Source organism: Camellia sinensis, chromosome 8 (assembly GCF_055761805.1).
Source record: "Camellia sinensis isolate YWXY chromosome 8, ASM5576180v1, whole genome shotgun sequence".
In the NCBI taxonomy this organism is placed as follows: Eukaryota; Viridiplantae; Streptophyta; class Magnoliopsida; order Ericales; family Theaceae; genus Camellia; species Camellia sinensis.
Genome location: NC_138968.1, coordinates 138818638 through 138834422, shown reverse-complemented (window position 1 = coordinate 138834422; position 15785 = coordinate 138818638). Strand labels below are relative to the sequence as shown.

Below are 15785 nucleotides of genomic sequence, written 5' to 3'. Positions count from 1 at the left end.
GGGACCAAATGATGGGGGTAAGGAAGAAGATCCAGCCGCCTGTAGACGCGCCCCGCGGAGGGGGGCCTCGCTGCTACAGTTCGGACTCACGATTTTCCGTTGTCGCGGTTCTTAATCTGAACCAAAGAGTCCAAATCTGGCAAATCGTTTTGAGAAACAGATTTTTGAAAAAGTAGTGCCAAACATGGACTGCTTTGCCAGATACAGAGTCGCCACCTAAATATTTTTTATGGGAGAATTTAGGAAACCCTGACTCGGTGCCGAAGGCCACATGTCCGTCATCACCGGAGTTGTCTCAGCTCGGGAGCTTGGGTACGATCGGGGAAGGTCAGCTATGAGCACTCCCTTTCGCCCGGTCCGAAGACCGGCCTCTACTAACCATGATACCCGATTTTGAAAACATTATGTGTTCTTATTCCATTTATTAGCCTAGAATTACTATGTTATGGGCACAGCAAACAAGTATAGACTAGATTGCCTAATTTGGAAAGGAACATTGCATATCCGTTTGTTCTGGAAAATGTTTTGGATTTGCTACTCGCAAGTAGGCTAAAACACGGATTTCAATGAGTTCTTCCAACTCAAACAATCCGACCTCCACCCACAGGCATTCAAACAGTTTAACACATAAGCATTTAGCCGCATGGCAAGCATACTGTCATGTTAACATTCACACACATGCGAGATGCTAAAGCATAAATACTTACATTGTACTCCGTGCCAAAACAGTAAACTAGTTAACAAACATGCGTGTCCTAGTTCATGTTGAATTGCCTAATGCAACACATACATGATGCAATTAGATAGACTCGGCTAACCTAAGCATGGCATCTGAAATGCGATCAACTATCACATAGTCAATTTTTGAATTGAAGTACAAATGCAGTTAGCGTGATGTACCAAGCCTAATGCATGAAATACAAATGCATGGATGCACGCATGCATAGCATGAGGTATGCTAATTTAAACGTGCCCTAATCTACCATCATAAGCAGGTAAATAAAAGGGAAGAAAGACGTGAGGTTGGAAGACATACACACACTCACGCACACTTATTACATATTTACCCTCACTCGGAGGGACCAAATAAATATTACAAATTAATTAACTACGCAAGCTAATTAAATATTACAAATTAATTAATTTAATTAACAAATTAAATTAAGCTAAGAAAACAGGTAAACCGCCTCGGGAAACGCGCCGCCATGCATAGGCTGCCTCTGTTTTCCTTCCTTCACTCCTCTGGAGGCTGTCAAAACCTCAGGATTGCGTCCTTGGGCACTGGGGAGTGCCACCGGCTGAGTGGAATTACCACCGGCAGTGGTGTGTGTCCATCGGCACAAAATGAAGCTGTCGGCAGAGAAATTGTTGCCGGTCGGCACCTTACACTGCCGGTCGGCAGAGTGTTCCTGCAGAATCTGCAAATGACAGCAACAGAGGGCAGGGCAAAGCATGGCAGCACAATTCAAGGCATATATGCACCAACCATGTCCCTTATCATGATAATGACTCAAAGGGGCATGTGCCTCGATTCTCAGACCACCAATCACGCATTTCCATGCATGATGGCCCAAAGAACCAAGTATGCAACTTTGATTTCAAATGCAATGCAAACCAATCAAACCAAACAAGGCCCAATTCCTATCATCAAGTCAAGGAACAAGGCATGCATGCAAGATGCAATGCAACCTAAGCATGCAAGCTAAGGATGCAACATGGCATGGCAAGACACTTATGCAAGCATACAAGCAAACATAGGGGCATGCAAATGGATGCAAAGATGGACTTATGCATGAATTAGGCAGCTCTAAATAGGCCTAAAACAGTAGCCATAATGCTATAATGAGGGACCAAATACATGCACACATGCACCTAATTGGAGGCCAACACTTAAGCACAAATTGAACAACCCTCAAACACATTTGAAAGGGGGAATCATGGACTAATTAGCATGCAACATGAGCTCTAAAAATGCATGTTAGGATGGTGCCAAACCAAGCAACAAAATCAAGCCAAACATGCAACAAATGGCCTAAGTGCTCAAAACAAACCAATGGGGCATTGAACTACACTCAACAAGACCAAACATGGCATGGACTAAATGACTAAAAACAGAATTTTAGCACATAACACAAGGCCCAAAAGACCACTTAGATGGCATCTAAATGGCTCAAAAACAAAGGCATGCACAAATGGTCAAAACATGGAGCATGCAACACATGCTTCCAAAGCATCAAAGAGGCATGCAAGGCAATCAAGCAAGCATGAAAATGGGACTGAAATAACATGTGGGGGAACCCCAAATCACCAAATCGATGCAAAGATGTCATGCTATACATGCACATGCTCAAGGCCAACAAGCCTAAATACAAGGGAGCCATATGATGCATGCCAAAATCAACCCAAATAACCTAGGACAGACCTAGAACATGGCAAAACATGCACAAAATCTTCACAAGACTAAGCCTAAAACATGCTCCAACAAAGGCTAACAACCTAAGACATGTTAAGGCATAACAAGGCATTACATGGCAACTATGCTAAGCATGCATGGAGTACCAAAACCAATTTAAAATCATGTTATGTTATGGATATATAAGCATGAAAAATAGCCTAAACATGCTCAACACACACTCAAGCATAATGCTCTCTCAAGAGGCCAAAACATGCCCTTTTCAAGGACAACAAGGAGAGGGGGTGGCCCTCTCCTTCTTGGGACTTCAAGGCATCATCTTCACCACTGAAATCCCTCAAGATTTCAGTGGTGAAGAGACCCCAACACCAAAATCCCGGAGTTAGCACAAAATGGCTCAAAACGAGGCCTTTCAAGGCCTAAGAGGGGTCAACCACCCTCAAACAACAAAACACTCTTAATAAACAATAAAGAGGGCCTAAAAACAGAACTTTTTTGTATTATACACTAAGCTCAAAAACGAATTTAAGATAGGTATAAATAAGGTGCAAAAATGGGGAATAAAGGTGTTAGTTTCTTACCCTTGATGACCCCTTCACAAATGGTGCTCCAATGACCTCCTTTGGCTTGAATCCAATACCAAAACTTCAAAATCAGTCCCTTAGAACCTCAGTTCCAAGAGGAAGGTGAAACACTAGGTGTTTGTGTGCAATAGTAAGACACAAAACACCTAGAGCACAAAAGAGAGGGAAAGAGATATAGGAAGTGTATCTAACTCAAACCCTAAAACCAGAGCTTAACCATGGCTGTTTTTGCTCTCAAAATATCTTAAGTCCCTCTCCCAAGCCAAGAGACCACTCCTCTCTCTATATGGCACTTCTTGTCTTGTAAAGCTTACAAGACAAGCTTCATAAGAGGGAGATCCCTCCATACACGTGTATGGAGGGGAGCAAAAGCAAGACAGCTGTCTTAAAATATCTACAAAAGCAGATGCACAGTAATCGGCCGGCCAAAAATGCCATCTTGGCCAAAAAGAGTGCCGGCCGGCACTAAAAAGTGCTGACCGGCAACAAATAGTGCCGGCCGGCAATATAAATTGCCGGTGGCAGCAAAAACCAGCCGGTGGCCTCTAGCCACTGCCGGTGGTGGGTGGGGATGGTCTACAAGCCCTACCCTGCCTCTCAAAGGCAAAACACAAGTGTTTGGTGTGAAACCATACACTAAACAGTGCAAGTTCGTAGATCCTGAGGCAAGGTACGCGAGCCGAGACCTCCGGGAACTCCAAACGAACACAAACATGGATAATCACCGAGTGTTCCAAGCGGTGACGTCCAAGTCTTGAGGACGGTCAAAAATGGGGTGTCTACACTGCCTCAATAGAAGTTTGGGCAACATTTTGAGCTAAACACACAGTGAAAACAAATGAGCAGAAAAAAAATATGATTAATCCAACCATGATCTCTGATGAATTACTTTCTCGCTCTTTGGTTGCTAGCTTTATAAAGAGTTACCAGAGTAAACTTGGGGGTGGGAGAGCAAAAGTCATCACAAGTCAAGTCTTATAAAGGAGGTGAAGCAATTTTCTACAGGTTCTGTGGCAGACATTGACTAATGAGCCCATGGGAATGTCAGTGTGTATCATAACTTCTAGGTAAATAAGCATGCCTGTAGACAGAGAGGTACATATGTATACATGTGCGTAATGATGGATGGAATAAGTCTATGTACACTGAATTAAACCACAAAAAAAAGTAAATAAATAAATAAATGATACACAATGGAGCTTACCTCTAGTGAAAATAATGAGGCTAAGGATACCTCTGATAGGCCCGATCATGCTAACGTGTACATTCTTGGTACTTTTATATGGTTTAATTCCATATGTGTGGTGATATTTGTATTTTTGGAACAAATTCTTAGTTCCTCACCCACCATTTGTCCATTATGCAAACAAATAATACTAAAATAAAAATAAAATTAAATAACACTCGGTTTAATGAATAAGTAAATTTATAGAATTGAAACAATTCAAAAAATTCTGTTTTTAAAAAACAGAAGTTAAATATGATTTACTTTCCAATTTCTCAACTAATATAGGTTTTCTTAATTTTGAATTTTGTTAATATACAAAATCTAAACAATCAGTTTAAAAGATAAATTTGAAGGTAAGACAAGTAGTTTAGGATAGGAGACAGTGAGACCTTTTCTTCCCCACAAGACAAGTTTTGGATTCACCAGTAAATGTAAATTGATAAAGCATCTGAGTGTAATTAAGATAGAATTTTCAAAACCAATTTGGTTCTTGATTTCCTTTTTTCTATTGTTGTTAAGAATTTTGACTGCAATCCCAATATTTAATGAAAATTGGAATCTCAAAACTTCCATCAGATTTTAATGCTTAACTGTCCTCGAAATTTTTAGGCTTTGGCTCTAAAGAATGAGAATCAATTATATGGCCAATGATAATTCCAAGTTTATTACTCTCCTTTTTATTGATGTTTGTTTCCATACTCTGTATGCTTTTCTATCAATAAAGCTTTCTTTTGCTGATCAAAAAAAAAAAAAAAATAGTTCGTGTCATGTGGACCATATAACAAGAGAGAAAATACAATACAAAGTAATAAATCTTACGGACTTTTCTTACTGGGGTGGCAATGTAGCATGCAATCATGAAACTTTGTAATTTGAATGGAATTTGTCACCCATACAAAACTGGTGAACTTGGTTCTTCACCTCAAACCAGCTAATACCTGGCTCCTTCTTCACCCTCCTATCTCTCATCACTTTCCTCACTTCTGAAACACCCTGCCATCTTTTAGAAGAGGCTTGGACATTCAACAGCAGCACATAAGGAGCCAAATCCTGAGGATCAAGCCTAAGAACTGCTTCAGCAATTATTTTTGCAATATCTGCGTTTTTATGGATTTTACAGGCAGATAATAAAGTCTTCCAAATAATAGCATCTTCCGCATGAATCTGTTGGCCTTGTCCAAGTGAAAATTTATATTTTAAATATAATTATTTATTAAGGTACTGCATTTATCAAATTATTTGTGAAACATCGCTCCTTAAAAGGATAAATTACACACTACGTTACTTTGAAATTTGAAGAAAATATAATAAATTTTATAATTTTGACATAGTTTTATTAAGTTTACTTAAACTGTTAATTTATATAACATTTTACTTAATTTTTATCAATAATTTGTTAGTTATATACATAAAAAATGATATTATCATTTCTTTTACATAAAAATATATGTTATGTGTTGTTAATTTTTATATTTTTTAACTATTTGTATTAATTTGAATTCATTAAATTTTACTAAAAAGATAAAAATAAAAAATTATATAATTATTATATATTTTTTTTAAATTTCAGAATTGGTCAATATAACTTATCCTTAAAGGAAAATTCTAATATACACACACTTGAAAAGAATATATTGTATGTATCCCAAGTAATGTTATTTTCTTATTTGATTATAACATTATTTTAGTTATGACCCAAGAATTCTTTAGTTATACTTCATGTTGTATTTAATTATAATAATTTTGTTTTTCTAATTATTACATAGAAAGTATGAAATTATATTATTTTTTTTAATTATAAAATATATATAATATATACCATTCAAAAAATGCGTACTTTTTCACCCTTAAAATATTGATTAGTAGTCAAAATGTTATGATGGGAGTCAAATGCCAGCTTGATGTCATACCTAACATGATAATCTTAAAATTACAAAGACACAGTTTTTCTTCAAATCTTTAAAAATAAAAAAAATAAAAATAAAAATCTTAAAAATCTCAAGTTGAGCGTAAATCATAACTATAAATAGCAAGTTTAATTTACAAATCTTTTTTTCATAGTATTTTTTTGTGCTATAATTTTTAATCCTTAACATTACTGATTATACACAAAATCGATAAAACTAGGTTAAATTAGGGAAAATCGGTCTAGGATCCCTCTCCCACTTTTCGTAATGGAAGAGATCCACAAAATTATTTTTTGATGTCTAAGGTCCTACACATATAACAGAGAAATTTCAGTCCTTTCATCTGACCCGCGTCGACGACCACCTCCATGAAAACGTAGAGGCCACCATGGGCGTCCCCTCCGACCATGGACGTCCCTTCTTCCTCATCATCAACGCCTGGTTTGCAGCTTTCTTTGGTCCTGCGTCGGCTTTGATCGACACAACCTCAACAAAACAGGGGCCTCACTCAATCGCTTCTCTTTACCACCCAAAACAATTAACTAGGGTTAGGTTTTCGAATCCTTAGGGTTCTGATAAATGTTGATTGCCCTTGAAGATACTTTCTTTTCCATAATAGGTTAACAGAGAGTTGATGGGCGTGATAGAATCGCTCCAGCACCAAAATAAAAAGACGGAAGACAATGAATCAAGTGAAGAAATTGATTGCACTTGCGAGAAGTCTGATGTTGTTTCTGGAGATGCAGAACTTTGCAATGTAAATTCTGACATTCTGGAAGAAGATGAAGGCAAAAAAGGTAATCAAAATTCTCCATCCAAATCCAACCACAACAAACTTACAAGTGAAAGAAAGCTAGAGGTGGTGATTGCATATATGAAAAATCCCTTGAGAAGACTGATACAGTGAATGATGTTGATATTAGCTCCGTTAAACATGAAATGTCCAGCAATAAAAAAATAAAGGAAACAACAGTTGACAACAAATTTAAGAACTTATAAGCGAAAGAAACCTAATGATGGCAACAAAGCAACAGTGGGTATAACTCTTTTTCTACCTTCGAGTATGTTATTACCTAGTTTTCGGTTTAGCATTTTGAATTCTGGTTGTTTCTTCAAATGGAAATTGGAAGATTGTTTCTATTGTAAAATAGGTTTTTTTTCTTTTTCTTTTTTTAAAAATTCTCCACCTTCTTAGTAGTAGAATTTCTCAAATTTCTCTGGATTCAACCTAGATAAATTTGTATTTTCTCTGGATTCAACCTAGAGAAAATTCAAATTTCTCTGGGTTCAAGCTTCCAGGAGTATTTGGCAATGGAACTGAATTTTCTCTGGGTTGAGATTTTCTATGGGTTGAGAATTTCTCTGGTAATTTAGCTCACAAAACGTCTATTTCGATTATTTTTTTTCATTTGAACTGAATTTTAGGTCAAATATTCAAAGAAACTAAATGCAAATTCAAAGAAACTAAATGCAAATTCAATAAAATCCCAGAGAATTTCTCTGGACAGATTCTCTCCAGAGAAAATGGGTTGGCCAAGAAGTGGCTTTGATTCCACGCTTTTCCAATGGGTAGTGTAAGACAACAGCATCAAAGAATTTCTCTGAAGTAGAGCACTAGTTCAACCTAGAGAAAATTGAGTCTAAACCAAAGAATTTCTCTGGACCAACCCAATTTTCTTTGGTTTGTCTGGTTTGGCCCCGTTCCAGTCGGCCACACCAGCGTCTTCATCGCCGTCTCTGCTGTTCATCGTGCTGAAGCTTCAATGAAGAAGATTGGGCTGCCAAGGCCAGAGAGTGGGCAGCAGCCAAAGTTGCAACAGATGATCTACAAGAAAAAAGTTGCGTACTGATTATAAATTTAACATTTTGTCTTCTGAAGGGCAATTTGATTGTAAATTTGAAGTGGTCTCCCAAATATTTAGTTCCATGTTTTTTATTCACTTGAGGGATACTACTTTCTTTGATGGATTGTTTGGTAATTACTTCCAAACATCTACTTGTTTTCACACAAACATGGTTGAACACAGATTTGTGAACTAAAATTGGTAGCTTATGTGAAGAATATGATGCCTTTGCTTGTGTTTTTTTGTGTTTGCTTGTGTTTCCTTATACTTTTTTCGTTGCCTCTGATACAGATGCTTGTTGGTAAAATTTAGAGCTTGAATTGTGGCATTCTCACTTGGACCTTTATTCTTGTTTAAACGTTTGACTAGCTAGCCTATTGTTGTGGCTGTGGCTCTATTGTCTAAGAAAATGAGGAAGGTAGTCCTTAGGAAGGATATTATAGTTATGTAGTGAATTGGAAACATAGATATCAAAACACTTTGAAGTCAGCAAAAAATTTCTCTAGATTTTAGACAGAATTGAATTTCTCTGGATTAATTTTTTTTCCAGAGAAATTTGGTCTGAAATTTCTCTGGACCAATTTTCTCTGGACTGAAATTTCTCTGCACCAATTTTCTTTGGACTGAAATTTCTCTGGACCAATTTTCTCTGGACTGAAATTTCTCTAGATCAAGGTTGAGGGACCTTAGACATTATGAAAATATTATTGATGGACCTTAGACATCATAAAAATATTTGATGTCCTTTATGCTATAAAATCATAATATCAAGGACCTTAAAAAAAAACCCTGTTAAATTACTATACACGTTTTTATTGCCAAATTCTAAAAATTCAACAAAAAAATGAACTTAAGGTAGACAAATAGAGTCTATAGTTTTTTGCTAGTAAAGCAACAAGATTAGAATACAAGTAATTATGGAAGAGGAAATATTGATATATTGACTGTAGTTTATACGTTTAGGTTATTTCATTAGTGTTTTTATTTTTAGTTAAAGCATTTTATTTTTTAAGTTCATTCAGACTAGATAATCTTTCAAATTAAAAAAATATATATATATTGGTAAAGACAAAAATAGTTCAATTTTTTTAATTATAAATTTTACTCATTTTTGTCTTTAGTAAAAAAAATTTAAACAAAATTGATTCTTTTTTTTTTTAATTATCAATATCATAGTCTAGACAAACTTAACAAGCAAAAATTATGACATAATTTAGAAAAAAAAAAAAAAAAGGTTTACTAAACACTAAAAGGGCATTCAAGTTTAGGTAAACTATCAATATGTATTAATAATTTAACTTAATTCTCATCAAGTCCTATTGAAAATAAGTGTTAATAAAATCATCGTTAAAAATATACTTTATGACAATTTTTTGCATACGTCGCTAAAAATTGACAATAGTGACTTTTTTGTCACGGTTTTTATAAATTGTCACTAAAACTTATAATTAATGATATTTTTTTATGACGAATTTTTCAAATTGTCGTTCATAGTTAAAACTTAGTGATTTTTTTTTTTTTTTTTTTTTTTGTAACGATTTTTTTAAACTGTTACTAAAACTTATATTAGTGACATTTTTTATAACAAAATTTTCAAATATCGCTAAAAATTAACAATTAATGACATTTTTTAATAGTGTTTGATGAAAAACGTCATTAATTATCATAGAATCTATTAGATAATAAGTTTACCTATTAGGATCTATATGTAAGTCTCTCTTTAATTTATTTAGTAATTAAATAATATAAAATTAAAATAAATATTTATAAAACTCCTTTTCCAAGCACTTTGGCACTATGGATTACATGTTTTTCTAAGCATTAAAAATATCGGGTTGAGAGGGCCATCTAACCCATGTCCACCCCTAACTGCATCGATCTATTAGTAAGGATTTTTTTTCATTAAACTTATTGGGTGTTCTTATATTTTACTCATGCATTTATTTATTTAATGTATTATCGATAGTGCTAGAACCTTTATTTATCAACTGAACCTTTGTTTAATCCAAGATTTTGTTTGGTTGCAAACAAAAATTGCAAACAAAAAGAACCAATGAATTCACAAAGTAGTTAACCTGTAGAAGAAAGGAAGAGAAAAGCATATTTAACAGATGGGGATAAGCATTATAAATAAAGTAACAAAAATTAAGGGCAGAGTGGAAAGAACTCTAAATAATATACTTGATGCTCTGATTCATTCATCAAAGTGGGAAAATAGATTGAAAATTCTTTAAAACAGTGCAAAATACAACAGACTTTCAAACTCAATTTGGAGTTTCCAATACCCAGATGGGTTCAATAAGGCCATGGCCTATCTTTCTGTTGATGCATTTTGTTGTTCTTATCTGCTCTGTTTTGTGGTGGGAATGAGACTGACTGGCTAGCCTTGCTTGCATTTAAGTTTGAAATAACCAGTAATCCATTCGGTGCTCTCAACTCGGGAAATGAATTAATCCACTTCTGTCAATGGTTTGGTGCAACATGTGGCTGCTCCAACCAGAGGCTGATTGTGTTGAACTTGGATCATCGAAAATTAACAGGCTCCATTTCACCTCACAGTGGAAATCTAAGCTTTCTAAACGAACTATCCTTGAGTAACAATAGTCGTAGTCACAAAATTCCCCCATAACTCAGTCGTTTTCCTAGACTGCAGAAGTTGTCGCTGCTCAATAATTCAATTAGCAGTGAAATTCCCGCCAATGTATCTGCTTGCTCTAATCTTGTTGTCCTTGAATTTTCTGGCAACCCAGAAAATTCAAGTGGAGCTGGGTTCTCTGTCTAAGTTAAAGAGACTGTACATTGGGAGAAACAATTTGACGGGTAGTGTGCCTTTTTCTTTTGGGAATCTATCAGCTCCTACTGAATTTGTCGCAGAAGAAAATAGTAATGGTGGTGACATACCTAATGATCTGGGTCAATTGACAAAATTGGAAGTTTTTCTGTTGAGGGTAAATAGGTTGGTTGGTACCATTCCTGTCTCAATCTTTAATCTCTCGTCCATTACAGAATTTAATGTTGTAACGAATCAAATTCAAGGGAGCCTTCCCTGGGACCTAGGAATTACTATTCCCAGTCTTAGTGTCTTTGAAGTTGGTGTGAACTCGTTTACTAGATCCATTCCTATTTTAATGTCTAATGCCACCAAACTACATCACCTTGGCTTGGCCGGTAATAAATTTACTGGAAAAGTTCCTCCTTCGGACTTCCACGGAAATGGTTTAGGAACTGGGGAAGTTGATGACTTGAGCTTTCTCCGTTCTTTGACCAATGCGACAAATTTGTACATTCTAGATCTGAGCAACAACAATTTTGGAAGATTGTTGCCTGAATCAATTGGCAATTTATCCACTCATCTTAGCAAACTAATATTGAGCAACAATGAAATAGTTGGGATCATCCCAACCGGGATAGGGAATTTGATCAATTTGCAGATTCTTGACTTGTCAAACAACAATTTCACAGGTAACATTCTTGCGGCTATTGGAAAGCTTCAAAAGCTATAGAAATTGGAACTCTCAGGTAATATGATTTACGAAGATATCCCATTGTCTTTTGGAAATTTAACTGTGTTGGCAAATCTTATGTTATGCAACAATAATCTTCGTGGCAGAATCCCTTCAAGTCTGGGGAAATGCCAAATGTTACAGGAAGTAAGACTTATTCAAAACAATCTTAGTGGTTCCATACCTAGTGAAGTTCTCAGTCTCTCATCGTTATTGTATCTATACATATCTCGTAATGATTTGACAATTTCCCTTCCAACGGAAATTGGAATTTTAAAAAATCTAGAAGAACTTGATGTTTCCGAGAACATGTTTCCAAGCACTCTTGGTAGTTGCCAAAAATTGAGATTACTACATATAGAGAGCAACAAATTTTGGGGAATCCTTCCTTCATATTTAAGTAATTTGAGAGGTATGAAGGAGCTAAATCTTTTTCACAATAATTTCTCTGGAAAAATCGCAGACTATTTGGAGGACTTTCCCATCTAAAAAAATTAAATCTACCATTCAATGATTTTGAGGGTGCAGTACCAGAAAGTGGCATATTTCAAAATGTAACATCTATTTCTGTCAAGGGAAACGACAAGCTTTGTGGGGGTATACCTGAATTACAGCTGTACAGTTGCGACTTCAGGGGGCTCCAAAGGGAAAATTTTTCTTGAAGCTTGAAATTAATAATCCTCGTAATATGTTTCCTATATCTTTGCCAGTGTAGAAAGACTAAAAAAGTACCTTCTTTCGAATATTTAGAGCTCTCATTTTTTAAATTGTCATACCAAAGTCTACTTAAAGCTACTGATGGGTTTTCTCCATCCAATTTGGTCTGTGTGGTTAGTTTTGGTTCTATGTACAAAGGAGTTCTTGGTGAAGGTGAAAATGTTGTAGCAGTGGAAGTACTAAACCTTCAATGCCTTGGAGCTTCCTAGAGTTTCTTCATCGAGTGTGAGACCTTGAGGCACATAAAACATCAAAATCTTCTCAAGGTTCTCACAGCATGTTCAATTGTTGACTATCATGGTAACAATTTCAAAGCTCGTGTTTGTGAGTTTATGGTTACTGGTAGCCTAGAGGATTGGTTACATGCAAATGAGAATGAAGATGAGGTGCATAAATACTCGAGGAATTTAGACCTTGTAGAGGTTGCCATTGATATTGCTTCTGCACTTGATTATCTTCACAATCGTTGCTCAGAACCAATTGTTCACTGTGATCTCAAGCTGAGCAATGTTCTTCTAGACGATGAAATGACTGCTCATGTAGGTGACTTTGGATTAGCAAGATTCCTTCCAGAAGCTAACTATGACTGTTCAGCAAACCAATCAAGTTCTGTTGGCATAAGAGGATCTGTCGGTTATGCTGCTGCTGGTAAATATACCTCTCAGGTTCTTTGTTTTCCTTTGTTCTGTTGGCACTTGGTTGTTTTAATCTGATTGTTTGATCTGACCCTTTTTGAGGATATAAATTGGTACACGCATGTTTTTCTATCCATAGTCAATGAAACAGAGTTGATGGTTTTTTGTTTTTGTTCCTCACAATACACTATAATAAATATTTCGCTGATTGTTTTCAGTGTATTTCTCTCACATACAGTACAATGGATGGATGGATGAATGACTTTCAAAACTATAACTTTTTATTTTATTAAATTTTTTTTTCCCCTCATGTTAGGGCATTAGTTTACTTGAATTTGTGATTATTTTGTGCCATCAATGGGTGGATGTACCAATATCAGCAAATCGTGATCCCTAACATAATAATGCATGAATTGCAGAATATGGCATGGGAAATGAGCAGTCAACATTTGGTGATGTATATAGTTATGGCATCCTTTTATTGGAGATGTTCACGGGGAAGAGACCTACAGATAACATATTTTGTGATAGTTTGGGTCTTCATAGCTTCGTTAAGACTGCTTTGCTCGAACAAGCAGCAAGCATTATTGCCAATCCAAGACTGTTTAAACAAAAAGATCAGAGCTCTACTAATAGTCACAAAATTCAAGAGTGCTTGATTTGGATTCTTAAAGTTGGAATTACTTGTTCAGAGGAATGACCAAAAGATCGGATGGCGATTAATGATGTTGGTACTCAGTTGCAAGTGATCAGAAATGCTCTCGTTGGAACTAGGAAGTATACATGGAGGTAGAGGAGCTAAAATTGAAATGCAATCATGAGTAGGTTTTTTGTTCATAAACATTTACAAATTCTCATTCGTTTCTGTATTTTGTTCTTTTCGTCGAACTTGGATTCTTGAGGAAGCAATTGGCAATGTTAAGGATAGGAGCAAGAAGCACCAATTCAAATATAGTTGTCTACGTGGTCAGCAACTATCAATAATGCTTTAGATAGTTCAACCATTTACTGTCTCTTTTGCATTTTTAAGGAGTAAAATAATTCAACTAGGTTTTCATTACTAGTGTCATCCAGAAAAATACAGAAGAGGTGATCAATTAAAGTTTTAATCAATCTCTGTTGCCAAAATCATATAGTCAAGATACCAAAACCTCATCTTTTGTGACTCCAAAGAGGAAAAGTCCATTTTGTTGTTGGTTTCAAATTCCATAATGTCGAAGCACATTATTCTCTTTAAAGAATTATGCTAGTTAGAGCATTATGGCTTTAAATCTTTTTTTTTTTTATTTTTATTTTATTTTATGAAAATTGACGGAAATGTAACTTTTGAGTTTTTTAAGTTGTAACCATGGCTGGGGCTGAGAATAGATCAATTGATGGAGTTTTGGGTAGACTAGTATCTCCTGATGAAGTTTTGGGTAGACTAGCTAGTATCTCCTAATGGAGTTTTATAGGTACTCTTGATCTGTGCATCTGCTTTACAATATCATTTTTATATTATTCTTCAATATGAGCCAATGCAACTTGTTACATATCTCTTCTTTTCCTTGTGTATTATATCCCATCAAATTGTTTGGAGATTAATTATCGTTTCTCTTCTCTCAGGTGTTTGAGATCTGATTAAACATGAAGGTATTGGATGACTCAACAACATGCCACGTATTGCTTTGGCTACCTACAACAATTAATAGTATGCTATTTTTCAATTTTTCATTGTGTTTTATCTCTATAGCATTCATCTTTTCTCATTGAAATGTACTTCAAGAAGGCTGCGACATGCAATGCCAACCCTGTCTTATACTCTAAATAGGTTCCACAGTATGCTGTTCAATAGAGTGAAAGAAGATAAATCCAAATGCATAGATTCATCCTCAAGTATTTTCTTTCATTAGTTTTGCAGAAGACTTCACTTTACAAATACAGCCTTTTCATGCAAAGATTACTAGTTAAACACATTTAGGCAAAGCTAAAACAGATTTTGTCAGGCTTGAATTGATTAGTATGATATTTGTTCATCAGGTAACAACTCTTGTGTGATTAAACCTTGGTTTAAACAAACCTGAACTTTATGTTTCTGCTTGATTCGAACCGGCATACCTAATTGTTTACATCTTAATAAACCATGATTATGAAGTCTTAAATCAATATTTGCCACAATAAGATTTAATCATTGAATATTCACTTCGGATTCATTTTGTGGATTAATAGTCTTACACTCAATCTCATGTATACTTGATGGCATTTTGCAAATAGATGTGGATGAAAATATGCCAAGTCTAATTTTGTTTTAGTTGGAAATCAAGGTGAATTTTTGAAAAACATAACTCATATGAACAATTGAGGAAAATAATAATCATTGAGTAGTAGATTTTGTTGAGTTTTCATAATACAATTAAAATTATGAATAATTAAAGTTATATTTTTGTGACAAGTAAAAACTTATATGTATATATATATAAAACAGAACTCATATACATATACATATATATATATATTTTTGTGATAAGAATAAGTTCAAATTGTGGGGATATATTTTCTGAATACCAACATGTGGCCAAGATGACGCCGACGTGTCAGCCGAGGTGCCACGTGTCCTGGTCATGACGCTGAGGTGATCTCGGCAAGGCCGAGGTTATCTCCGAAGATGTCGGAATCCGAGATAAACGGATAGGGCACAAGAGTCCTAGAATGATGAGGGGACTCAGCCTGGATAAGGATAAAGCTCTTAGGGAGTTTTATCTCTATCTATTAAAGAGGCCTAGATAAGTACTGAGCAAAAGTCCATTGAAGCTAGGCTTCTGTTGGGACAAGAATTGAGTTAACTATAAAAGAAAGGCACCTTCGATGGGTCTAAGGTACGCAATTGGTACTTAGAACAGTGAATTTAGCACTATTGATTATCTTTGAGAGATATACTGACTTGATCGTCGGAGTGCACCCGGGTGGACGAACCA

The 15785-nt window shown here is 35.5% G+C and overlaps 1 protein-coding gene across 1 annotated transcript; it reads left to right on the top strand.

Annotated features, from left to right (window-relative positions):
* The first annotated feature begins 11500 nt into the window (after window positions 1-11500).
* LOC114282045 (putative LRR receptor-like serine/threonine-protein kinase At3g47570) lies at window positions 11501-13531 on the top strand. The gene is made up of 5 exons (XM_082885588.1): window positions 11501-11891; window positions 12008-12095; window positions 12261-12372; window positions 12463-12844; window positions 13251-13531. Exons 1-5 carry the CDS (start codon window positions 11501-11503, stop codon window positions 13529-13531), a joined length of 1254 nt encoding a protein of 417 aa, XP_082741714.1.
* Window positions 13532-15785: the final 2254 nt, after the last annotated feature.